Here is a 27826-nt window from a genome sequence, read left to right on the forward strand (position 1 = left end):
ACTCTGTCATAAGTAAGACATATTGACCAGTAAGAACATTGATGCAATGAAATAGCTGGTTATATGACTAGGAATTCAACTCTGCATTACATTTTCCCTGTTGCAAATAACTTTAAACTACAACTGTCATATTTACCAAAATACAAACAAAACAAAAAAACACTGCACAGAATCTGTTCCTGCCACCAAAAACCTAGGGCCTTATTAAGTAAAATTTTTATTCAACAGTAAAGGCAAATTGGCTTTCATGATTCTAATACCCCAGAAGGAGTTCAAGTATCAAAGTTTATTCAAATGATAAAAATGTGTGTTTGTACATGCATACATACTCATCACACACACACACACACACACACACACACACACACACACACTCACACATGCTTAAAAGGCAAAGCATAGTAGTATCCTAAGTTTTAGCATCTCTCATTTAATGTCACTGACCCTGTACCTTGGATTGGTTAACCAGATCTCAGAACTATCACTGAATTATGTGAAATAGCCGAGATTCAAGAAACAGCATTAACAAAACCCCTAAACTTTATAACCTATATGGGCAATGGAAGAATAAGTGATTCTTTTCTTTATTCTTTGTACTTTTCCTTATTTGTCGAAATGTCTACAGAGAACTCATATTACTTTTAGAATAGAGGAGAGGGTAAGAAGAGGAGATCTCCTTTAGTATGGATAAAGGGAGGGGTATAAGAAAAATGTAAGAGATTCATTTTCCCCTTTGTGCTCTCAATGTCTACAGCGATGAAAGGGGCCACAACTATTTTTGAGTGGTTCCTATGCAAGAAGCTAGAGCTAGCCTGAGAAAGTAGGTGTGTTTTTCCCAACTGCTGTCCTCAACCAATCTAGTCAAGCTGGAGCTCTGGATGTTCTGGATCTTTCTTGTCTTTCACACTGTCTTTTAAAAAAGGCCATCTACCAATTCTGGTGCTCTGGGACTGTGGTCACTTGGGCTGAAGGATCCTAACAAGGGAAAAGAAGATGTGAGGTAAAAATAATGAGAAGGGTCCTACGGAAAGGGGTGACAGTCTACATGCATCTGTAGCCTATATATGCTTGTTTACAGATTCAACCCAGTTCTGGGGTCAAGAACGTGGAATAAGACAAACCAAAAGTTAAGTCCTTAGCCAGGCTTTGTGGCACATGCCATTAGTCCCAGCTCTCGGGAGACAGAGGCAGGGGGATCTTTGTGAGTTTCAAGCCACCCTGGTCTACATAGCTGAGTTCCAGGACAGCCAGGGCTACATAGAGAGAACCTGTCTTAATAAAAAGTTAAGTTCTGGTCTATCATTTACTAGCAAGCTACTTAACTCCTTTAAGTCTCCAACTACTCATTCATAAAATAGGACAAATTCTTTATTTCATAGGTGTTGTAATAAGTGATAAACATCAATTACTGTGTGTTAAGATCCATGCTAGTAAGTGTTGAGGTTATGAAAACAAAATAAACATGACTTATATCCTCCTACATACAGCTTTTTAAATAAAAAGTACAGAAACAGGTCACTAATTTTCGGACCTCTTCTGTCAAAGGAGCATGCTCATATGCACTATCAGATAGCTGAGCTATCTCAAGTCTTGACCAAATAAGTGTTTCTGTTTTGGTGAAGACAAGCAACAGAATGAAGTATGGCTTAACTCTTAAGAGTAACAGAATATTAACAAGAATTCAAATTAGGTTTAGATTAACCATTATGATTTTTAAATGCAAAACCTGTAACTCTGACATTCTAATTAACACAGAAGGGCAGACTAGGTTGTATTCCTTAACAATGATATTGGTTATGAAAAAAATGATCATAAAGTTCTTGTAATTACAAAATATAAGAAAGCTATCCTTAGATCTATCTATCTAACAAGCTTCATGTTTCTAGACAGCTTTTGGCTTCCTTATTTAGTAGAGTATCTTTAGAGGCTTGCAACAACAACAACAACAACAAAACAACAAAAAGAAGAATTGGCTATGCCTTAGACCTGACAGGACCGGGTCCCATATCTGCTTCCACGTCAGTAAAGACAGAAGAACGTAAACTACTCTGATAGAGTTTCTAGGTGCTTCCAGCTTTGAAAATACTTGGAAAAATTAGTATGAGGGCTGGAGAGATGGCTCAGAAGCTAAAGGCACCGGCTGCTCTTCCAGAAGATGTAGGTTCAATTCCCAGCACCTAGCAGGTGGTTCACAACTATCCATAACTCTAGTCCCAGGGGACTGATACCCTCTTCTGGTCTCTGTGGATACCGAGTACACAAGTGGTAAACAGACATACACATAGGCAAAACACATAAAAATAAATTTTAAAAATTAAAAAAAAAGATTATTATGAATTAGAGAACCACACCGTTTTTAAATGTTTGCTTTAAGTATACTAGTTAAAGGAAACAATGAAAAGCATATTCTGAGGGGAAGAAAGTAATCAATACAAACTAGAGAAAGTACCTGTTACTAGTGGCATAAAAGGTTAGTTTGATTAAGATTAGTATGTTGTGCTTTTGGTTCAGTCTTTCTCAGATAAACTACAAACAGTCACTCAGGAAAGCTGTTAATATAAAGAACTCAGTTTTACTGTCCTACAAGCCCAGGGCTCCTGCATCCTGCCACGGACATGCATCTAAATGACTACATCTTTTTATTTGCTTTATTTTACTCTGCATTTGAAACAGAGTCTCACTGTGTAACCCACTAGAACTCATGATGGCCCTGCTTCAGCCTTTTAAGTACCGAGATAACAGACCTAAGGCATCACTCTCAGAGAGGTATCTTTTATTTCACTAAAGCTGAGCAGAAAATAAGAAATCTACACGCAAACAAAACAAACAAACAAACAAACAAACAAACAAACCATGCTTTGTGTAACATGTTTATGAAAGTTAGCTTGAAAAGAAATTTTTGCAATTTGAATGTCAAACTTATCTGGCCAGTTTATTATTTAAAAGAGAGTTTCTCGGTAATCATTTTTATACAAAGTAAAGGTTGTTATTAAAAGCAATCTTTATCCACCATATAGGAGATGCTAGCTACCTGGAGGCATGTAACCTTTAAAACAAGATCCACCAAAGCAACACACACATGCATAGCTTCCTCAGTCTTGAGTAATTTCTTAGTCATCAATATGGCTCTCATCCCTGTTCTCAAGGTCTAGTGGCTGGGATTTGATGTTTCCTAGGGTTCCTCTGGCTTTAGAACTCAGTCTACTAGAGAAGCACAGTAGTCTTTAATGTCACCCTGTCTTGACTCAACACCTCTCTTCACACTCCTCCTTGAGCCCGCCCTTCCTTCTTCCTGACCTGGCTACTTTTCTGTTAGAAATGAGACGATGAAGCCACCCGCCTCTTTTGCAGACCTCACTGACTTTCCTTTCTATCTCCCTTTTCCGTTCCCACTTCTTTGTTACTTCTGGTCAATTCATGTTTTCTAAGCCTAGATTTTTATATATTTCAATTTCTTTTTCAAATTTAAAAATCACTTAGTCTTATTTTTTAGGTGCTCCATTTGAAGAAAGCAGAAAAACAAAACAAACAAAAACAAGGAAAATAGCTCAGGTGAGCACAGTGGTTCTCACAATCTGGGGCTCTGTCAGCCCACATCAACTGAATCGAAACTCTGGGGGTGGGCCTGGAACACTCTCTGTCTCTCTTAAGTACATATATATGTAAATATATAGTTACAAATAAATAAATTTATTTATTTACTTTTTTTTTTTTTTTGGCTTTTAGAGACAGGGTTTCTCTGTGTAGCTCTGGCTGTACTGGAACTCAAACTTTAGACCAGGCTGGCCTAGAACTATTAGCCATCTGCCTGTCTCTGCCTCCTAAGTGCTGGGATTCAAGGTGTGCACCACCACCACCTGGCTTAGAACTCTATCTTTTAATAAATCCTCTGGGGCTTCTGGACCTGGCCAAGCAGGAGGCGCCATCATAGGTGTTGACATTCGCCACAACAAGGACCGAAAAGCTCGGCACAAGGAGCCCAAGAGCCTAGACAGCTACCTGTGGCTGCTAGTCAAGCTGTACAGGTTTCTGGCCAGACAACCAACTCGACCTTCAATCAGGTTGTGCTGAAAAGGTTATTTATGAGTCGCACTAACCAGCCACCTCTGTCCTTGTCCCGGATGATCCGAAAGATGAAGCTTCCTGGCCGAGAGAACAAGACAGCTGTGGTTGTAGGGATGGTCACAGATGATATGAGGATTCTCGAAGTGCCCAAACTGAAGGTGTGTGCACTGCGGGTGAGCAGTCACATCCTCAAGGCTGGGGGTAAGATCCTCTCCTTTGACCAGCTGGCCCTGGAGTCTCCCAAGGGCTGTGGCACTGTGCTCCTGTCTGGTCCTCGGAAGGGCCGAGAAGTATACCGGCATTTTGGCAAGGCTCCAGGGACTCCACACAGCCATACCAAACCCTATGTCTGTTCCAAGGGCCAGAAGTTCGAACGTGCCAGAGGCAGAAGGGCTAGAAAACTAGCCTTGGATCTTACTGTCATTAAAAAAAAAAAAAGTGCCGGGGCAGTGGTGGTGCACACCTTTAATCCCAGCAACTATGGAAGCAGAGCCAGGCGGATCTCTGAGTTGAGGCCAGCTTGGTCTACAGAGTGAGATCCAGGAAAGGCGGAAAGCTACACAGAGAAACCCTGTCTAGGAAACAAACAAACAAACAAATCCTCTGGGTGATTTTTATGAGCAGTACAATTGAAGAGCAGCTGATCTAGAAAGTATCTGGCATGCTTGAATAGATGAAGTACTCTAGTTTCCCTTTCTTCTCCTGTGACAGGCTTCCATTTGCATAACAGTCCACCAGGGAAGTCAGGGCAGGAACTCAAGCAAGAACTTGAAGCAGAGATCATGGAGGACTGCTACTTGCTGGCTCCCTCATAGGCTTATGCTTAGCTAGCTTCTTATACAGGACCACCTGCCTAGTTAAGATGGTACCCCAAGTGGGCTGGGCCCTCCAGCATCAACTACCAATCAAGACAGCCCCCTCACAGACAGGCTCACAGGTCAATTTGATCCAGGCGATTCCCTAATGGAGACTTGTCTCCCAGATGACACTAGGCTACGTCAAGTTGACATTTGAAGCTAACTAGAACCTGCATCTTATCAATAGGAGAAACTAAGATTCTCCCCCTCCCTCCAGACAGGGTTTCTCTGTGTAGTTTTGGTGCCTGTCCTGGATCTGCCTCCTAAGTGCTGGGATTAAAGACATGTGCTGCCCCTGCCTCGGCCACCACCACCACCACCCAGCATAACTAACATTCTATCTGTCAACACAGAAGAGTATCTAGAATATTCTACATAATGAAAAAAGCAATGTTAAAAAAAAAAAAAACCATAGACACAGTATAATTTTTGCAAAAAAAAAAAATTAAAATAAAAAAAATATCTAGAAGCTTATACACCAGACTGTCAATAGCTGTAACTAATTTGAGGGGAATTCACTCTAGCTTTCCTTTATGAATATCTATATTTATCTACAAGCATATATTCTCTCATAATTATAGAAAACAGTTAATACAGACACCTTTCATTGCTCTTTAGCAAAACACACAGTTAATGTGAATTCAGGGGCTGGAGAGATGACTCAGCTATTAAGAGCACTGGCTGCTCTTCCAAAAGACCTGAGTTTGATTCCCAGCACCAATATGACAGCTCATAAAGCATCTGTAACCCCAGTCCCTCTATGAACATAGCATGCATGGAGTGCACAGACATACATGCTGTGGATAGCGCTCTGTGTAAATAAAGTTCTGATTGGCCAGTGGCCAGGCAGGAAGTATAGGCGGGACAAGAGAGAAGAGAATTCTGCGAAGTAGAAGGGGAGACACCTCCAGCCGCCGCCATGAAAAGCAACATGTAAAGACACTGGTAAGCCACAAGCCATGTGGCAAAGTATAGACTAACAGAAATGGGTTAATTTAAGATAGAAGAAGTAGATAACAAGAAGCCTGCCACGGCCATACAGTTTCTAAACTATGTAAGTTTCTGTGTGCTTTCTTGGTTGGGTCTGAGCGACTGTGGGACTGGCAGGCAAGAGAGATTTGTCCTGACTGGGCCAGGCAGGAAAACTCTAACTACACATACATGCTGACAGAGTCTCATAAATAAATAATAGATAGATAGACAGACAGACAGACTGTGTGTGTGTGTGTGTGTGTGTGTGGACAATCAAGTCTTGTGATGCTTTAGGAGCTCTAGAGCAAGTGAGGCAGAGATAGTGCTCAGTCCCTACAATTCAATCAGTGTCTCCATGTAAAGCAACTGTATCCCAAAATGACAAGTCAGAAAGCCTGAGCTAGCCTGCCCTTCTTAAATAGGCCAATCAAAAAGGGGATGGTAGGATAACAGGACAAGAGACACTTAAGGTCACTTTTGGAAGATAACTGATTTTGTAAAAACTGTTCTCAGAAACAAAGTTTCTATTAAAAGTGTCCTGTTTTTCTCCCTGCTTCCTGATCTGGCAGTCACTCTACACTTCCATTCACTCCTTCTCAAGCCAGCTCCAAGTACACTCAAGCAAATTCATCCTATTCAAGGAGGCTTGAAGGTAAAGGGGTGGACAGTGCGTGTACCCACACCTAAGATCAAGTCAGGTCTTTAGAACTATCTTTTAGCTTATATTAGGGCAATGGTTCTCAACCTTCCTAATGCTGCAACCCTTTAATACAGTTCCTCATGTTGCAGTGACCCCCAACAATAAAATCATTTTAATTGCTACTTCGTAACTGTAATTTTGCTACTGTTATGAACCATAATGTAAATATCTGATATGCAGGGTATCTGATATGTGACCCCTGTGAAAGGGTCACTTGACCCCACAAAGGGAATGAATGACCCCCAGGTTGTGAACTGCTGCCTTAGGGAACATTTTAGCTGGATTTTTCTCCTCTGTGGCAAGTTTCTCAAAGAAGCACTATCTGTATTCATAAAGGAGGCTAAAGCCTGTATCATCAATCCCCTTTTACTGCTTTGCTAATCACAAGCAAGCAGGTATGGCAGAGACAGAAAATACAGTCTGTTTTCTGCAATACATCTGTTACACACAAAACCAAAGAAACTTTTCAAGATATTAGTTTTCAGTTACCTTTAGTACTTAATTGGTTCAGCTTTATCAATGGAAAAACAGCAGGAGTCCTCCTATTCTAGGTAGAAGAGCTGTTAAAGTTATGTAACTTTTTCCTATCTAGATGCTCACTATTGCTAGAACCTTACCTGTTCAGAGAGAGGTGGTAAAGAGAACTATTGATGGCTGCAGTTGCCTTCAGAGAGGCCACTGCTGCCAATGGCCCTGCCGCACTGCGGCAGTTAAAAACCACGATTACACAGCACAGAGGTGTGCAGGGAGAACTGACAACAAAGGCACTAGTCATTTGACTCTGATCTCCACACTATACCAGACTCGGAGCACATAACTCCACTCCTTTAAGCCTCACTGTCCTTAGAATAAAATAAATTAAACTGGGATAAGGAACCCCTTCACGAAGTTTTGTAATAATCAAAAATATGGAAAGGGGAGAATGCGGTGCTGTGTTTAATCAGGAAAGAGTTTTAGTTTGGGACAATGAAAACATGCTAGAGATAGACAGTGATGATGGCTGCATAGCGCTCTAAGTGAACTTAATGCTACTGAAATACGCATTTTAAAAGGTTAAAATTGTCATATATTTAATCACAACTATGTAAGATTCCTAGTGTAGGACCTGGCTCTCAGGTACTCCTATTTGGTAAAGAATGTGTGAGGAAAAGAAAGAAAAAGGAAAAAGGAGAGACATAAAAATAAAAGCATGTTCCTTTCCCTACTTACCTATCAAAGGTTCTTTTCCAACAGAGCTATCTAGTCCCAATACCGGATAGTGCTGCTACAGGAAGTGTCTCAGTAAGAAGGAGGGAATCTATTAGTCATAATCCCTCCTGCACACTCAGCTCCCAGCCCACCACCTCCACCCGTACCCCCATTCTAGTTTGACATCTCCCAGAATATCAATCCTTCAGCTCCCCAAATCTTGAAAGAAGCTGGGGTGCTCTGGTCGATTATTTCCTTGACCAGACTCTAGGTAACAGGACAAAGGCATGCTCAGAGGCAGCTGCCTCCTGTAAGCTAGAGATTGACAAGGCATATTAGTACTGTGCACCAAATGGCTGGGTATCCAGGGACCAGAATTATGCTGATGAGTATCTCAGATGCCTTTGGGTAGATCTAAAGGACACAGAGGACAGAAGTCTCAAAGGTCTGGTAAGGAAAGATTAAAAATGCACTTCTCTGCAATTCAGAAAAAACAATGACTATGTGATATAAGTCATAAAATAGAGAAGGGGAAATAGACGACTTTTCCCCAGGCATACGAGAACACTGTAATTGAATCTAAACAGAAAGCACTGACAGATGATCATTAACACTCCTGACACTCAGATCAAGGAGAACAAATGCTTGAGGTACCAACACCCATTTAATTCCAAAACAATACTTACTTTAGGGTCTGAGCTCTTGAACTTTAACCTTTCCACCAACTCTATCATAGCAGCCTTCAGTCCACCCGAATCTTTGCTCTAGGAGAAAAAACAGTCAAGAGTCACTACGTAGCATATCATTGCTCTCTCAAACACAAACAGTATTTCAGAGGACAAAAAAAGACAGTGAAACAGAAAAAAATTCCCCATCTTATCAGGCAAGAGGACCAAACAACTATGGAAGGTGTGCTGTGCTGTCCCTTCCTGTCTCCATCATGGACAACGAGGGTTAAAGTAATAGGCTGGAATGAAAATTAAACACACTTGTGGCTGGGGGTGGTAGCACTTTTAATCCTAGCACTCAGGAGGAAGAGACAGAAGGACCTCTGTGAGTTCGAAACCAGTCTAATCTACATAGTGAGTTCCAAGTCAACCAGGCTACAAAAGGAGGAAAGAAGGGAGGGAGGCAAGAGGGAGGAGCAGGGGAAAGGTGAGAGGAAGGAAAAATTAAATAAATACAATTTGCACAGGATGGCTTCACTGCCGTATCTCAGACCCAACTGTGCCTGCGTTCAAGACCCTGCAAAGGAGAGTTCTGTCTATGGACTACTGATTTTTACTTTGAAGCTTTATTATCATATACAGAAGTATACAATATTATATATACTTACAAAAATTAAACATCTCAGGTTTAAATTCAAATGGAATTACCATATGCTAGTTAACAACAGAAGTTTTTTGAGTCAGACACATGGTTTTGAATTTGGCACCAATTAGTTGACTAACCTAAGACAAATTATTCAATTTCTCAAAAACATCTCTTTTGACTACAAAATGGGGATAATATAAAGGGTAATATGAGGCTTATTTGAAATGTTTGAAGAAGTATTGGCAGAGTACAGCACAGAGTAAGTGTTCCAAAATGACACCTGCTTGTTATTATTTAGAGTAGTACAATCCAACAAAATGTAATGTGAGCCCCCATAAAGCCTCGGTTATCTTAAGTTTCAGAGTAGCTATAATAGGAAAGCAAGACCACTTTTAATACATTTACTTAACTAAGTATGTCTAAAATATCAGCAACATATAATTTCAATATGAGAATTTTACCTATTAGCCTCTGACCTTTGTCTGCTCTGACCCATTTCTTCTCTTGGGAATCCTTTCTTTCTTAATAAATTACCTCTTCTAACACACACACACACACCAGGGCTGGGGGTGGGGAGAAGAAAAAGAGGAAGAAGGAGAGGGAGGAGGGAGGGGGAGAGAGTCTTATGATTCCCACTCACCTCCAACTAGGTCTCTGAAATCTAGTTCTTATTCATACAGCCCAGTTCAACCTGGACTAGGCACATTTCATGTTACATGTGGCTATGACCACTGTAGAGGTCAGCACAGAATGCAGACCCTTACTGCCTGGTTTCAGATGCCAACTCTAGTTGTCCCATCTTCTACATCTCTATAACTGTCTATCAAATGAAGCCAGCAATAGTAGTGCTCACTGTATACAGCTGAGAGAGATAATTATGTTCATGTAGGCCAGGATAGTTAGAAGAGGACCTAGCACTGGATAAAAAGAATGAAACATGCATTTAATTATTATTTTTGTCTGGTTTTTTTGGTGATGTTTTGAGTTCCTTAAAGGCTAGAACTACCTTTTAATGTCTGTAATGTCTCCTACACCCTGCATCAAGAAGGTGGTGCTTTACCAGGGCCAGTGGCTCAGCAGGTAAAGGCACTATCATTCCAATGGTTTCAAGTCCAATGACCTGAGCTCAATTCTTGGTACCCACACAAAGGTGGAAGGAGAAATTGGTTCCACAAACTTGTTCTCTGACCTTCACACATACATTCCTACAAATATTCTTTCTCTCTAAAAAATTTTAAGACATATAAGGCATTCTTAAAAACAAACAAGGGGGGTGGAGAGATGGCTCAGTGGTTAAGAGCACTAGCTATTCTTCCAGAGGTCCCAGCAACCCCATGGTGGCTCTCAACCACCTGTAACAAGATCTGGTGCCCTCTTCTGGCCTGCAGGCATACATGCAAGCAGAACACTGTATACATAATAAATAAATAAATCTTTTTTTTTTTTTTTAAAAGGTATAAAATGTCCACTGAATGTGCAAGTGGATATAAAATCTTAAGAAACACTCTCGTTATAATTCATGCATGGGGCAAGATCTAAAGTCACAAGAACTAATTTATTTCCTTATCTCAAAAATTCTATGAGCTGGGGTTGGGGAATTAGCTCAGTGGTAGAGTGCTTGCCTAGCAAGCACAAGGCCCTGGGTTTGATCCTCAGCTCTTGGGGGAGGGGGGGCATTATATATGAGCAAGGACAGGACCACTTATTTGACCAGTAAGGAAACAAGCATAAAAGACAAGGATTGTCATTTTATGGGAGAAGGGACAAGTAAGTACAAGAATAAACAAATACTACAGAAGTCACTTACTCAAAATCAGCCTCAAGAACAATCATAGGACAGTCTCCAAATCTACAAAGCTAATTCAATTCCTCCCAAACAGGAAATACTTTGTAAGACTCTTAGTTAGAATTTCTATTGCTGTGAAGAGACACCATGACCATGGCAATTCTTATAAAGAAAAAAATTTAATTGAGGTGGCAGCTTACAGTTTCAGGGGCTTAGTCCATTATCATCATGGCATCAAAAGCATGGCAACTAGTAGTATGGCAGCATGCAGACAGACATGGTGCTGGCTACATCTTGATCAGAACTGAAATGTTGGGCAGTATCTTGAGCATAGGAAACGTCAAAGCCTGCCTCCACAGAGACACACTTCCTTCAATAAGCAATACCTACTCCAACAAAGTCACACCTCCTAATAGTGCAACTCCCTATGAACTGTGGAGGTCAATTACATTCAAACTACCACTGACTCCATTCCATAAATTAAAATATACTAAAGTCTGTCTTCGCCCACTAACCTTCCTCCCTTCCTAAGACCACAAGTAGAAAGTATTATATGGCCATGCCCAGCTTCTGCTTTAGATGTGCTCTCTGAACACAACTCAGATCACATTTCCATTCTAGCTGTGGTTCTAAAGTTTAGTCATTTCTATTTTTTAAGTGGTGGCTTATAATTCTCCCAGTTTCTCCAGTCTTTAATCTCTGTGGTCTCACACCTGACAGTTGGGAACAGAAATCTAGCGGTCACATACCAGGGAGAGTGAAACTTCAAAAAAGGTTTAAGTTACCAGACATAATCTGGCTTTTTACAAGAAAGCAGCTTTTTTCTTTTTTCTTTTTGTAAACAAAAAAGCCTGTCTGGTGATATCATTCCTCTAACTTATTCTCATTGGCTGAACAAGCAGGTCACTTGTCCCTGGAAAGTTCTCCCCCTCCCCAACACAGACACATACAGACACACACACACACACATGCACCCCTCAGCTGTCAGCACCCATCCCTGATGGATTGACTTTCCCCCTGTCTGTGGAAAACAGAAAGGAATGCACTGAACTATGTCTTAAAAGCCCTCAGAAAAGAATGGAGGAGGACTCCCTAAGTAGCAGACAGACTTTTTGCAGGCAGCTGTGCCTTGCTAATATAAAGAGATGAGGAAACCCTTTGCCTTTTCCTAAAAATGCATTTCATCAGCAGAGTATTTCCACCTGTTCACAAAACATCAAAAGCATCACCTACCCAGGGGAGACACATGGCAGCACCCAAGAGAGTCTCCCTTCAGGAAATCATACAGTCTACCTCTCTCTCCAGCCAACTCAGGTATTCTCAAACATTAATTGGGCTTTATATTGAGTCTGCTATGTTTACCCTCAAAACAAGAATGAAGAAAAGCCTCCCTAATACCACCATCACCAAAAATGAAAACAGAATGTTTCTTTAGGGCAGATCTGTCTCTGACAAGTTTTAGAATTGGTGCAAAACTACAAAAGGAAGATCCTGGTGCAAGTTCACCCCACCCACAACCTCTGTATTCTCCACATCTACACTCTAGGGAGCCTCATGCATAGGTGTTCAATTGAGTATGCAAGCTCTGCAAACACCTTCTCAACCAGTCTCTAAGGCCACACCTGCGACCTAAGGATAAACACATAACATGGGAAGAATTCATTGGCCTGATCCATCTTCATATACACAGGCTTTACAGGCCCTGGTAGTGGTCTCAAGACATTCTGTCAGAGTTCTTGAAAAGCAATCTTAAGGGGACAGGCATGGTGAAAGGAAAGAACTTGGAAGACACAAGTCAGAGGCTAAGAGGTTGTTTGGATCTAAGAGTGGAGTCTGAGTCTAAGTAGTCCCAATCTGTAGAGCTTTATCATGTTTCTGCTCATTGTTGAGGGCAGTCTAGACAATCAGAACTGATTCTTACATATACACATGCACACACACTGATATATGTCCTCCAATGTTTCCTCTGAATCCTTTGTTCTGAGAACTGGGCGAAGACACAAAGGCAGCTAATTCCAATCTTGCAAGCATCTAGTCCCATAAATGAACAGGTTCTACAATGTCATTTTGGAGCAAGTAACACGGGTGGAGAAGAGGGCTTTCCCTTACATGGTACCTCTATCCCATAAAGCAATCCAGGACACAGGTCAGCATAAGCATACTTTGCTTTATACACTTCTTTCCTCCACCAAGAGAGTGCAAACTAAACAAATGCTGTGCTGTGACACCTATAGCTCAGAATCTGATCCACGGTCACAAAAGTCAGTAATACTAAAGTGACATCCACCTCTCAGGCAAAGCTCCAAAGCACTGTCACATGCTCCAAATTCTCATGCTGCAGATAAGAAAAATAGCTGGTGGAAATCAAATGAGGAACCCAAAAGGCTTAAACACCCCTTCACTAGCATTTCACAATGAAACACTAACCAGAGATAATGTATTCACACTTTACAGTAGATAAACATTATTATGGATAAAACCCCAAATAGCCAAAATAGTCTAAGCAGAAAAAACAATGCTGGAGTGATTACAATATCTGATCTCAGACTACATTACAGAAATATAGTGTTAAAACTTCATGGTACTGGTACAAAACAGAAATGTAGACCAACAGAACAGAACACATGACCCACAAACCACACAGCTACAGCCATCTTATTTCTGACAATGCTGTCAATTATACACCAGGGAAATGGTCCTGAGAAAACTTGGCATGGGCACCCACCTGTAGAAGAATGAAATTAGATGTGTATTTCTTTTCTTACACAAACATCAACTGGCAATAAATCAAAGACCTTACTTTAAAGCCTGAGATGCTGAATGAAGCTCCTAGACTCTAGCAGCTTTCCTCTAGGCCCTGGAGGAAAACACAGCAAACACACTTTAAGATAAAGATAATGGAGGCACATGTGGTGGTATACACCTTTAATCTCAGTAGCCAGGAGGCAGAGGCAGCCTGGTCTGAGTTTAAGGCCAGCCCAGTCTACAGAGCAAGTTCCAGGACAGCCAGGGCTACACAGAGAAACCTTGTCTCACAGGGGCAAAAAGATACAAACAGAAGCGTAAATGTTTAATGCAACACCATTCACAACAGTTGAGTTATGAAATCAGTATAGGTATTCAACATCAGAGGAATGGAAAAGAAAAATATGGTATATATGCATACATACAATGAAAACATCTTCAGACAAAAAGAAGAATGAAATTATGGCATTTGCAAGGAAACAGCAGCAACTGAAGATAATCATATTAAGACAATTAAGACAATGGCAAAATGCTAACTAGCATGTTTTCTATTATTTGTGGTTCTTAGATGTGTGTGCATGCCCGCGTATTTCTTGAAAGTAAAAGTGAAGCTAAGAGGACAATGGCGACCAAGAACAGGAGAAGGGTTGCAAAAGGGAGGTTATGAGGAGAAATATGTTCAGCATACTATAATGTACAAAAGCTTAAACATTTGAAAACAAGACTTGGTGGGTAGATAAATCCACTCCCAGAAACCATAGTTACTAAATGAAAATTCCAGTTGCAGGAATGGGCCATTTTTCTGAGTTATTGGCCATGGAAGCCCCCAGAGACTCTCAAAACAATACAGGCTTTTGGTCATCGCTGTTGGCTTCGCCCCACAACTATATGGTAAGACCATATTACTAAAGATACCACATACTTTGGTTGCGGGATATAAAGAAATCAAGTGGGAATGGAGCTGAAAGTTTCCTCCACGCTGACTAGCTTCCACAGTGCCAGAAGGTTCCATGCAGACTGCTATAGATAAAATGTCATTAAGGCCGGGCGGTGGTGGCGCATGCCTTTAATCCCAGCACTCAGGAGGTAGAGGCAGAAGGATCTCTGAGTTGAGGCCAGCCTGGTCTACAAAGCGAGTTCCAGGAAAGGTGCAAAACTACACAGAGAAACCCTGTCTCGAAAAACCAAAAAAAAAAAAAGTCATTAAGTCTTACTCAGCTATGATCCTGTGCAGTTCCAAGCAGTAGTGTGAGCACTGGTGCAACAATGGCATATTTTTATAGGGTAACCAACTCCTTTCTGTCTGGACTTCACCCACAGGAGGAAATTCATGTCTAGTAGGGAAACCTGGCTAAAAGCCCATGGCCAGGGAGATCATGGGCCCAAATGGGGACGCTGCAGTATCAGCAGCATCATTTTGCTGAATGGACACAACGTGCTCATCAACTTGCTTCATAAATAGTTATGCTTTTGCTCATAGGTTAGTGCTGTTGTCAGCTTTGGTCAGAGCAGGCAATAGTTACTACAGGGATGCATAACTAGTCAAAGTCCTAAGAATAAATGATTGCTAAATGCTCAGCCCCTCTGAGGTTCACAGAACATTGTGGAAGGGGAAACTAAAAGAATGTAAGACTAGGGGTTGGGGATTTAGCTCAGTGGTAGAGCGTTTGCCTAGCAAGCGTAAGGCCCTGGGTTCAGTCCTCAGCTCTGGTTTAAGAAAAAGAAAAAAAAAGAATGTAAGACTAAAGCTGGACGGTGGTGGCACATGCCTTTAGTCCCAGCACTTGGGAGGCAGAGCCAGGTAGATCTCTGTGAGTTTGAGGCCAGTCTGGTCTACAGAGCAAGATCCAGGACAGGAGCCAAAACTACACAGAGAAACCCTGTCTCCGAAAAAAAAAAAAAAAAAAAAAAAGACTAGAGGATTTGTGTGAAGTACTGTGAAATACTGTCTTCCAGGCATGACACAATTAAAACTCTCAGCAGCTGTGATTATCTGAACAAGACTGGCCCATCGACATTCCACTGTGGAGAGGGAAAGGGTTTAGACCTCACCCCTCCTTAAGGACCAACAGCAGTAATGGCGACATTTTCTTCAGTAGAGTGGCCTCTAAAGTTGTCCATGTTCCTATAAATAACTCTTTATCCACATTCTATTTTTTTTTTCCAGAGCTGAGGACTGAATCCAGGGCCTTGCACTTGCTAGGCAAGCGCTCTACCACTGAGCTAACTCCCCAACCCCTATCCACATTCTTATACATAAATTGTGGTGTGTATACCAATGGAATTTTATTCAACCATAATGGAAAAATGAAATCATTTTGCAGAAAAATGAATGGAACTGGAAATTATTATATTAATCACAACAACCTAGACCCAGAAATGCATGTTTCTTATATGTGGATCCTGGAATTTAATTTTTTTGTAAGTTTAGGTAGGACATGTATAGGTCATGAAACTAGAACCATGAGTGGAAAGGGTGATGTGCAGGGGAAACAGAATACTTACGACATAAAAATGGAATGGAAGTTACTGGGAGAAGAGACCAGCAGGAGGAAGGAAAGGGGGTAGGTAAAGAAGGGGAACCGAGGAAAAGAATCAACAAAACCAAAGAATATGGCAAAATGCCATAATGAAACCCATTACTTTACATGCTATTTTAAAACTAAACATTGTTAAAAAGAAATGAAATGAAAAGTTAATATCACCATGCCATAAGTAAAAATCTTTGCCACGTTGTGCATTTTATTTAATTTCTAACTTGAAACTCACTCTCATGCTGGTCAACCATCTTTAGTTTCTCAGACTCAAAATTATTCTTAGAGCGAAGATCCATTACCATGTATTTTTTATTTTTACTATTGTTTTTAAAGATTTTATTTTTAATTTATGTGTCTCTGTGTACGTATCTATGTATGCCACATGGGGGCAGATGCCATAGAGGCCAGAAGGGGGTGTTGGATCCCTTAGAGCTAGAGTTAGAGGTAGTTGTGAGCCACTCAACACTGGGAATTGGACTCTAGTCCTCTAGAAGAGCAGTAAGCATTCTTAACAGCCGAGCTGTCTCTCTAGTCTCTCAGCTGTTTTAAACCTAACTCCAACATGTCTGTTAAACCTGTACATTTTTCCCCATCTTCTACCCCAACACTGGGCAAGTAGTAATACTCCAGCTCTTGCTACCCTATAGTCCATTCTCCACAAAGAAATGAGTCAAGTTTTGTTTTCTTTTGTTAGACTGAGTTTTTGCTTGTTTGTTTTGCTCTTGTTTTTGTTTTTGAAACAGGGCCTCACCATGTTGGAACTTGCTTGCCATCCTACCTCAAACTCCCATTTGTAAATTAAAGGTATATACTAACTACCATGCAAGCTGAGTAAAGTCTTCAAGAACATAAATCAGATCACTTACTCCCTTGCTTAAACAGAACAAGGCCACTCAGAAGAAAATCCAAAGGCTTCATAATGGTCTACTTGGTACCTTGAACTTTTCACTCCTCACCACCTCCCTAAGCTGCCCTTATTCCTTATACTCCTGTTTGACCCTATGGCCTGTACACTCCTTCTGCCCATCTGAAGGACTATGCCCCCAGACCCTCCCATGCCTGGCTCTAGATGTAACTGAGCTATTAGAGCAGTATTAGAACTACCCATTCCCAATACACCATGTAGTGGATAGCCATCCCAGCACTGGCCTGAAAGTTCCAACCCCCATTGAGGCTTCGGTAATGGTCACGCCCACAAGGCAGGGCGGAGGAGGAAGCGGAAGACCAAGGAGGGCTCTGGCTTGGTTCCGGGACCCTGGACGCTGGAGGTAGACCGAGGAGAGTTCTCCAGAGAACACTGCCAGAATGCGCTATACTTTGCCAGACCCTGCAACCTACCCCTTCATTTATAAGTTACCCCACAAAATAAACCTCCCTTTTAACTACGTGGAGTGGCCTTAATAATTTCACCAATAACACCAATTAAAGAGACAAGTGAAAGAGAAAAGCAGAGAAAGAGATGTATTTAATGTGGCCACATTGGGAAGAGGAACAAAATTAAGGGTTTACTGGTCCCAAAACTGTCTTCTGGATATTGACATGAATTTTAGGGTTAATTAAGCAGGTCCAGCTAAGGTGTGGTCTTGCCCATTATTAATTTTCTCAGCTCAGGTCCTACATGTAATCTGGTAAATTGTTAAACCCATAATCTGTTAATAGCTGAGGGTGGAGCCTGGTTCTCATGAACACTCACTGGTCTTTCATCTACAAGATGGTGCTGTCCTTTTATTTTTATTTTTAGTTTTTAATTTGTTGCTGACTTTTAAGCCACAGCTGTCTGAATCAGAACCAGCAACTACAGCTCTGGTGTTAGTAGCAGTGGTTAGGCCGGAGAGCTGCAGCCTGAGGGATTCTGTTCCCTCAGGCTCCGGCTCTTTCAAAGCTAGGAAGGGAACTTAATTTAAACCTCTGTCTCTCTAAAGAATTCAAGATTCAAAGGTTAGGGTGGAAGTCAGCTCTTCAGAAAGGCTGACTAGCAAGTTGCTTACCTCCAAAAAGCCCTCCTGGTGCTCCTCCACCCTCCTTAAAAACCCTTCTCCACCTGGCTCCTCCCTACCACTTCCTGTCAGGAAGTTGCTGACCCAGCCTCCTGACTGCAGGTGAATTTTATTTAATCAAACACATTTTTGCATCATTAAACAAATGTTCCAGAGCATTAAAAAGAAGTAGCACACCTTAAATATTCTACAAGATGCTCTGTCCTTCAAGGTTTGGCTCTTCTCAAAAGTCAAGCTGACTTAAGTAGAAAGGATTCTCTCTCTCCTTCCACTACCGCACCAAATGAAGGCAGATGCCAGCTTCCATCCTGCTTTTGGACGCCTGTGGGCTCTGAGGACTCAGTACTGTTTAGCAGAAGCGGCTTCTATGTACCGGTTTCAAGGCCACTATTCCAGGTCCTCTTCAGATCCTTCAATTGCCTTCCTCTCCTCTCACTCTACCTAGTCTCTAGTGTGTTTCTACCTTCCTAGTGTGTTTGTTCATAAAACTGAGTATTATTTCAAGTATTGTCTATTAAACTTTGCTTAGTATGTATTGTTCACAGACTAAGTTCAGTGACATCAGGGATTTAGAATTACTTATTGTTAGGTTCCCTACAGTCAAAAATACTCCACATGGAAATTATTTTTTATAGATTTTTTTAAATATAAAAGTTATCATTCAATACATCCATTTCTACCAGTTAGCCTGCTTTTCAAACAGTGTTTTAAGACTTATTCACAGTTCTGGTTTATTTATTTTCATGGAAATTTATGGTATTTAATTATGATTATCCCATGATTTATCTGTGCTATCTTCGGTCCAAGGGCATTTTAGTTTCAGTGACTAGGTGGAAGTAAACCATGTACAGTGACAATCTGACCTGCTCAGGTACATGAGAGGCTCTCTACAGCTAATGACTTTAAACTCTTGCTTAGGTACTCCCTAAAAGAATTTTGGAAAACTGTGCTTCCTCCTAAATTTTAAGTTAACAGCTAAACTGGGCACACATGGTGGCACACACCTATAATTTCAGCACTTGGAAGCCTGAGACAGGAGGATTGCTACAAATTTGAGGCCAGTCTGAGCTACATATCGAGTACCAGACCAGCAAGGACTACATAAAAAAGACCCTGTTTTGAAAAGTCAAAAATAAGAAATGAAGAAATAAACAAATTGTCAGCTAAAATATTTCAGCATAAATTTTCCACTTGGAAAATGAAAGGATTTCAATAAATAATGTGTTGAATGAAGAAATCAAAAGGAAACATAAGGCCATTAAATTTAAGTAACACAAAAAAAGCTTAATAATTACCTCATAAAATTATGGGAGAAGGTAAATGACAAGCGTGTATGATGTTTAGAGTACAGATGGTGGCACATAGGAAGTTCTCCACACATTCTATTGCCATTGTGATTGTTACTAACTGAATACACAGTGACAACTCAGGATCAGATACTAAACCAAGCTAAACAGAAAGAAACTAAGAAAGCCACTTGTTACAACAAACTCTTCTGCAGAATAGGAAATCTTTCAGGGGGATGAAAAAGTAGTTTGAAAGTATTTATGCATGAAGTACATCCCTTCAGACAGCAGTCAACAGGAGGATGGTTCTGTGAAATGTAAAAAGCACAAATGAGAAGAATAACTAAGAATACACACAGAATAAAAGGAATAGGAAGAACATGCATTCTGGTATCAGAATTGAATTCAAATCCTTTTTACTTAGTACTATGAACTGAAGTTCCCAGAAAAAAACAAATAAAAACAAGTTAGCCAACAACAATAAAAACACCCCAACTGTTAAATACTCTGCAAGACTGATGGACTCATTATAACTCCTGTGGTTGTGGAGAGCTGGAATGTTGAATTATTTTGTGCTACCTTTAACCTCTTAAACAGCTATTTATTGCTCATCTCTATATTTGAACTAACACCCTTGTGACTATCAGGCAAGATCTTTTTTGGAACATACAAACTTTAATTTCTATAAATCCAAAGGCTAAGAATGTTATCAACAGCATCTGAGGTCTACAACAGAAACTTTCTACTTAGCTGTAGACTATGCACCTAATGCTCCCACCAATGGGTTTTGAGACACTTTTCTCTATGACTTTCTCTGTTCTGTTTCTATAAACACTTCATGAAGCTGTTACCATCTTGCATAAGGTATCCAGAGTAACCTGAATCTGTGTTCCTTGGCAATGGGCACTCATAATTGGCTCTGAAATAAACTCTTACTCTCTTTGTGGTTAAAAAAAAAAAAAAAAAAACAAAAAACAAACAAAAAAACAAAAAAAAAAAAACTGTGATCCTGCATTGACACTGAGTGACCTGGCAAAATTCAACCTCTTTAAACATCTAGTCCCTCATCTATAAAATGGGACTCATGGCAACACAGCTTGCTAGAGTGAGGATCCAGTGTAAAAACATAGAAAATGTATTCAAACTGCTCAATAAATGGCAGCTATTACTTTCTTTTCCCTTTATCTCTAGAAGAGTCTCAAAATTCAACACACTTTCATCTTTTAATTTTACATATTCAGACAAAAGTTAGCATTTTTACTCTCTATAATTATTGAGTCGGACTCTGCAAGTCAACACAACTTATACCCTGCCAGGGCTCATAAAGACCCAAAGTCCTGGAAGAAGAACAGGGGGGGTCTATAGGAACTTCTCTCCGTAACTACCTACTCGAGTAACTGAGGCTATCCTCTACCCAGAAAATAACCAATTGTTCCCATCATCCCTTGACTTCCGTAAAAACTTGCACAGTTACAGAGTACAAAACAGAATTAAAAGAGGACAACAGCCAAACCTGTGAACCCGAAATAGACTAGCAGCTGTGTTTTGGGTAGCTAATGCATAAGGCACCAGCAGGACACTGACATACACAGGAACCTGTGTCTGAAGAAACGTTTTCAGTAGCCTATCAAATGAGCAGATTAGAGCAGAGAGAGAACAGGAGAGGGGCTGACAGTTTTCACCAGAAAGCTTAGTGTCCAGGACATCTACTGCTGCCACACTAGGTTGCCCAGAACTGGACTCAGAAAAGAGACAGCCTCAGATAGCTTTCTACAGTAATAAGAGCCATCAGTTTCTGAGTGCTTATAAGATCATGCACTGTTCCAGTTCTAGGCTCTAAGTATGAGCTTATTTTTCTTTACCATACCCCCAGGGGTGGGGGTGGGGGGACGGGACGACACAATTATGCCCATGTGAAGAAACCAAGACTCAGAGAAGCTGACAGAATTACCCAACATGACACAGCTAGGCCTGTAAGGATAATCAAGGTGAAGACTTCAATATTCACTCTACTGTTCTTCCTTGGTAACAAAATGTTACCTTTTAGTTTGTCATCTGGCTTGGTAAAATAATTATTTTCTAGCCTCCCTTGCATATCCCTTAGACAAACCATGGGATTGAGTTCTGCCCCATGAGACTTAAGCAGGAATACATGCTTCTGGAGAGATGCCTTAAAATAGAGGGGAGTGTCTTTTACTTCTATGTTTGTTATCTTAGAAGTTACAAGTGCTGGCTAGACTTCAGTGGCCATCTCAGTTTGTAACAAAGATGGCAGAGAGGAGCTGGCAAGAGCCAAGATAAAACTTCATGCTTCCTCCAATCTTAGACTGCCGACATCCAGACATCAATCACATGAGGGAGAAATAGCCATCCACTGTAGGAACTGTTGCCAGTTTAGGATTCCAAGTTATTCCATTACTTCATGTGTAGATGAACTGAGTCCCCACATAAATACTGATACACTACAATACAATCTCTTTATCACTTCTTCAGTGATGCCTTATTAGATAAAATTATTATACTTCATATCATACATAAATCAAGTATGTCATGTGTGTCTGTTATTCTATAGGCCCTATGCTAGGTGCTGGGAACATAGTGAAGACTAACACATACTGCTAGACTTATATAAAAGTTGATAACACAGAGGGAACAGAACCAGCACTGACATAATAACCAATATTTGGGGTTACAATAAATGCATGCCAATTGTTGCTATGGTGGCACAGAGAAGGTTTATCTAATCCCACACCTACCCATTCAGTCATTCCTATCTTTCAAAGCATGCCTCAAATACCACTTTTGCCAATAAACCATTCCTGGTGTCATGCCTCTGGCTAAAACCACTTTCTTTCTCTAAACTCATACAACATGTCATACTGTTTGTAACTCTCCTCTACACTTGACCTTATCCGAAAGGCCAAGAAGTAACTGTTCACATCTCTCCTCTAAATACTCAAACCCACAAAAAAAGCAAAACTATTTTTTTCAAAAATCAGTTGTATTTTCCACTGATACTATGTTGTCTTGAGCTCTGTTAAAATGGGTCTCTCCCTCTCTCTGTGTCTCTGTCTCATGACCTGCCTCCCCTGAGCCAGGCTTTTGGATTTCTCATCTCTACTCCACATACCAGGGCCACAGCTTTGTTCTTTGCCTATACTCTGCCTTCTACTCAGACAGGTCCTGAGTGCCTGTACTCTTTGCTGCCAGCCAACAGTTCAGCCCCAGATTATAGATGTTAAAGTAGCCGACAGGAAGACGTGTACACAAGGGAGCTGCCATCTCAGACTGAATAAAAAGTCATTCTCAAGTTGAGGCTAAAGTGGTGCCACTTAAGGGTGGGTCCATCAAATACCAAGCCATCCTCTTTACCTTCAGCTTTTTCACCTTCTGATAAATACTTGCAGATCTACTGTGCACCCAGTGCGTCATACTATTAGTAATCTATTAGAAAAGGAAAAGAAAAATGACAGAAGATATGTGAAATGGATAGAAACCATTGAGAAATTATATATCACACACACAGGTATATGTGTATGCATACACATAAGTTGGTAAGGAAAAAGATAGATAATCTATGTAATCCTGAGTTTGCTCTTTTGATCTGACAGTACATCACAAAAGATACTCAGAAACCAAAGGACTGCAATTAAAACCACAATATGACACCATTCATTACATAATCACCACACTGGGGAAAATTAAAAATACTGTTAATACCAAGTGGTGGTGAAGACTCAGGGCAACAGGAAATGTTTCCATAATTATGCAAACTAGAACAACCACTTGGAAAACAGATGGTAACACTGGGTACTATTTCCACTTAAATATAGGAAAATGAGTATCAAGAGGCATGACCAAGAATGCCTGTACCTGAACTATTTTTTGAGCGAATGTATCATTTTGTTTTTGAGGCAGGATTTTCCAAACTCACTATGGACTTGAGATTGACAATGAACTCTGATCCTCCTGCATCCACCTCTGGAATGCTGGAATTACAGACATGCACCTGTTACACCTGCATTAGTTGTAACAGCTAGAAATTCCAGAATCTGGAAACAAGTCAAATGATCATGTATATGGTAACTTGTGGCATTGCCATAAAATGGAATTCAATATACAATACAATCCAATGAAAAAATAAACCACAGCCAGCCAATAAATGGATTAATCTAATTCTAAATACTGCATTACAATACATTTCAAGTTTAAAAATGCACAAAAATGCTGTAACACATAAAGATAACCAAGAAAATGATTAGCCCCAAAGTCAGGAAAATGGCTACCAAAAGACGATGCAGGAAAGAGGTATGAAGAATGTCAATATTACTAATAATGTTCTATTTCTGATCTGGGTGGAGTTCTCACAAGTATTTGCTTTGTAGTTATTTGTCAGACTGCATATTTTGTACACTTCTGAATGTGTATTTTACAATAAAAATAGAATAAGGGAAGTATCAATACAAAGTATTTTCACTATTAAAGTATTAGTTATTCTGAGACCAGTGGTTGTAAGTCTGCTTTAGGGAAACACAAGCCATAATATGACATTTACCAACTTGTACCACTTAGCACAGCACACAGAAAAACTGTTCTCTTACTAATCATAGCCATCCACTGTATACATAAAAGGCAACCCAAATGCAATCAACAAATATTTACTAAATGTCTACTGCTGACCAAAACCAGGTCCAAGGTAATATATCCAAGTCTGAAAACCTCTGTCCAGCGCCAATTTAGCCTTCCAGCTACACCCCTTCCTACTAAGTCTGAAAACGAGGCGCCCAGGGAAACTCAAGGCACACACCAAGTCATCGTCTATATCATCACTTTCAGAGTCTTTTCACTACAAGAACTGGCTATCTGCTTTTGTCAAAAATCATGGCTTCTCACATCTTCAGATGGGCAGAGCTGCCATAACAAGAGCCCTAAGTCAAAACAGGGATCCTAACAATGGTGATGAGGTGGAAATTGGCCTAAATGGCGTCAAAATTCTCAAGGAATGCTCTCTCTGGGAGCCAGGGAGAAGTGATTTGCAAAAATTTTGGAAATTATACCCAAGATTTTCCGTGTACGCGCATTTTCTCGGATGAGAATCGACAACTTGACAATTTCAACCAAAATGGTAGACAGTGCTTCCCAACAAAGGGGCTCGTTTGGTTTTTTTGAGAGAGACATGAAAATGAATGTGGTCACAGCTACGCTCTCTGAGTTGAAACTGGGGGTCCCGGTCCCCTTGGCCACAGGTTCTGCGCGCCCATACTCACTCTCAGTTCCTCGAAGGCCTCGTCTAGTGTGGACAGCTGGTGGCCCCGGTGAGCCCCAATGACTGGACACAGGACACAGATGAGCTGCCTGTCTTCCTGGCAGTAGGTGCTCAAATCCAGCCCATGGTCCGGACACTTCCTCTTGGCCACCCTCTCCGCCTCCATCTCGATCTCGGGGTCAAACTCGCTCTCTGCCTCGGTTTCCCCTTCTGCCTCGGATTCTCCCTCTTGGTTGTCTTCCTCCGCCTCGCTCTCCTGGTCATCCTCCATCTCTTCCTCGCTGTCGTCTTCACTCTCCTCCTCACTCTCATCCTCACTGTCCTCCTCGGTCTCGCTCTCCTCCTCTTCCGACTCACTGTCTTCCTCGGACTCGCTCTCTCCTTCCCCCACCTCGCTCTCTACCTCTCCCTCGGGCTCCTCCCCTTTGGCCTCGACGTCCTCGGGGGCCGCGTCGTCGTCCTCGCGGGCTGGCGGGGCCCAGGCCTGGGCGCCATGGACGTACTCGGCCAGGCGGTGGCTGAGGAACTTCTGGCGGTGCGCGTCGGCGTGGCGGCGGCAGTAGCAGAAGCCGCAGTCGCGGCACACCTCCTCCGCCCCGGGCGCCTCGTCGGGCTCGCACTCGTCACACGTGCCGTCGGGAGGCAGCTCCTCGCAGGCCGCGCCCACTCCGGAGGCCATGTGGCTGCAGGGACGCGGCCGAGGCCTAGCGGCTGACGTGCTCTCCGCCTTCACCGCGGAGCCTCCTCACGCAGGCCCGCCTCCCCGGGGGACTGACCGCCCGCCTGGCCGCGCCGCTGGCCCGCACCGCGCCGCGTCCCGACAGCCGAGGCCTTGGGGCCGGCCAGCCGACAGCGCAGGGCCCGGCGCCCGCTCGGCCTCTCCGCTGCGCGCCGCGCTGCGCCTGGTCCCTCCCGCGCCACTTCCGGCTGGGCTGCCCGCGCCCCGTCGGCCCCCGCGCCGCGCCGCTCAGCCTCCGTTGCCCGGCAAGATCGCGGCCGCCGCGGGCCCGCGCCGCCCCGGTTCCACTTTCCCCTCGCCGTCAGCGGCCGCCTTTCACTTCCTGAGTCACTTAAAGCGGCAAGAGCCCTTTTCGGCGCTTTCCCGCGGGGCCGAGCATCTCCCCCCGGAAGGAGAAGCTCCCAACGCAGTCTCTTCCCACACCGAGCAGAAGGCGATGGGGCCCCGCCTTCCCCACGCCCTCCCTGGAGGTGTCAACCTGACCGAAAACCACTAGCCTGAGGTCCCTGCGGACTTATATGTCACTCTAGTGTCAACCTGTCCCCGCCCCATTACAGTCCTAGGGTTCTTGAAGGGGCTCAGGCCCAAGGCTGTTTACCAGACTTGAGCCTGCTCTCGCCTGCGATTTCCACAAGGCCCCCCAAAGGGCTGTGTTTCTTCTACGAGGCTCCGGGAGCCTCAGAGTCAGGCTGAGCAAACAGGCAACATTTTCGATCCAAAGCAGTCCTGCGCATCGTGTTGTATGCAGAGTCTGTTTGCATTCCAGTCTCCACGGGACTCACAATCGCTGGGTGGTTAGCTGTGTCAGGTGAAGGGAGGTGCAGGGAGACCGTGTTTATGAAGTGAGATTCCAGCCCCCAGTTACTAAGGGGTCCCCCTAGATTCGGACCCGGCTCCAAGAGAATGGAAAGGGGCTGTTACCCGTTAAGCAAATAAACGCCCTAGACTGTGCTGGATCTTTATGTGGTGTTTTCAAGACTTGTTTTAGAACTTTAGTCACAAAGATCCCAAAATCCTAAGGTCGCCACTTAGTTTCGTAATCATGAACAAATTTATTCACCTTTCTGTTTTTCTGCTTTAAAAAGAAGCAAACAAAACATATGTAAAATAGAAATAATGATAATATCTACTTCATGGCGATTTGTGGATTAAATGTAAAGGAGTTTGCACTGTGGTGATCAATAAGAGTTAATTATTATTTTTAGCGCAAATTGTAGTTAGTGCCTGACAATGACCCTTTAAAGATCATTCTGTATCTTAAACATATAAGAGATTTTTGGCGGGCTGCTGGCAATGTAGACTTCCCCATCTCTACCCTTCATGGTTGTCTCTCCAGTAACAGAAACAAACAAACAAACAAACAAACAAACAAAAAACCATATATATTTGAGAGAGGACAAGGGACATTTTGATCTAGTGGGGCAGAGAAGTGGGTTAGAAGAATGGAAGGTAGGTGGGCATATGATGCATGCTTTTAATTCCAGCACTTGGGAGGCAGAGACCAGCGAATCTCTGCGTTTGGGACTAGCATTGAGGCTAGCACCGACTACATGGGGGAGGGGAAGTTCCAGGACAGCCAGGGCTACGTAGAGCCTATCTTTGAAAGGAGTCGGGCAGGGAGGGAAGGAAGAAGGAGGTAGGTGGCATCTGTTTTCTCTAAATAAGAACGCTGGGATTTCCAGATCTCCACAAAAACATCAAGGGATGTAGATTAATAAAAAATTTTAAATAATGTTTGATGTCCCTTAAGATAGTGTATGTTTAATCTCTGTGCAGCTGTTGTTAAATATATATTTTTAGAAGGTTTGGAGATTGTGTGTGTGTGTGTGTGTGTGTGTGTGTGTGTTCTTTTGGTGTTTTTTTTTTGTTTGTTTGGTTTTTTTTTTTTTTTTTTTTTTTTTTTTTTTTTTTTTGTTTGTTTTTTTTTTTTTTTTTTTTTTTAGACAGGGATTCTCTGTGTAGTTTTGGTGCCTGTCCTGGGATCTCACTCTGTAACTAGGCTGATCTCGAACTCACAGAAATCCTCCTGGCTCTGCCTCCCAAGTGCTGCCACCACCGAAAATTTTGTTTTTGTTTGTTTGTTTTTAACCTCAGAACAATTCTATAGAATGTTGGAAAAAATAGGTTTTGTTCCAATTAAATTCTGAGCACATTTCTGTTTTCCTTCAGTTCATTTCTCTGGAAATTACTTCTATGTTTTTATTCAAAACAAAGATTGATATACTGCTCTGAAAAAAGAAATTGACCAATGCCAACTCAAGTTTCAGCATTAGTAGTTCTGTGAGTAGTGTTTGTTGCTTGGTTCTTTCTATTTCCTTCCCCCAGATGAAAATAAAACTGTTTAGGCTTTAGGAACACAATGACATAGTAATTA

General features: G+C 41.9%; 2 protein-coding genes across 2 annotated transcripts in view; one reads left to right on the top strand and one right to left on the bottom strand.

Moving 5' to 3' along the window:
- The window catches only part of Trim44 (tripartite motif containing 44), a 106965-nt gene extending 81100 nt beyond the window's left edge, over positions 1–25865 (bottom strand). The window contains exons 1-2 of the mRNA XM_036184488.1: positions 24715–25865; positions 8469–8546 (exon numbers count right to left, since the gene is read on the bottom strand). Coding sequence (XP_036040381.1) covers positions 8469–8546; positions 24715–25392 — 756 coding nt within the window. The 5' untranslated portion in view covers positions 25393–25865. The remainder of the gene's footprint in view (positions 1–8468; positions 8547–24714) is intronic.
- On the top strand, positions 2705–7411 carry LOC118581254 (60S ribosomal protein L18-like). Its single transcript, XM_036183278.1, is given in 4 exon segments — positions 2705–2766; positions 3867–4036; positions 4039–4457; positions 7187–7411. Coding segments are annotated over 4 exon segments (876 nt in total).
- Positions 25866–27826: the final 1961 nt, after the last annotated feature.

Source organism: Onychomys torridus, chromosome 4 (assembly GCF_903995425.1).
Source record: "Onychomys torridus chromosome 4, mOncTor1.1, whole genome shotgun sequence".
NCBI classification, from domain to species: Eukaryota; Metazoa; Chordata; class Mammalia; order Rodentia; family Cricetidae; genus Onychomys; species Onychomys torridus.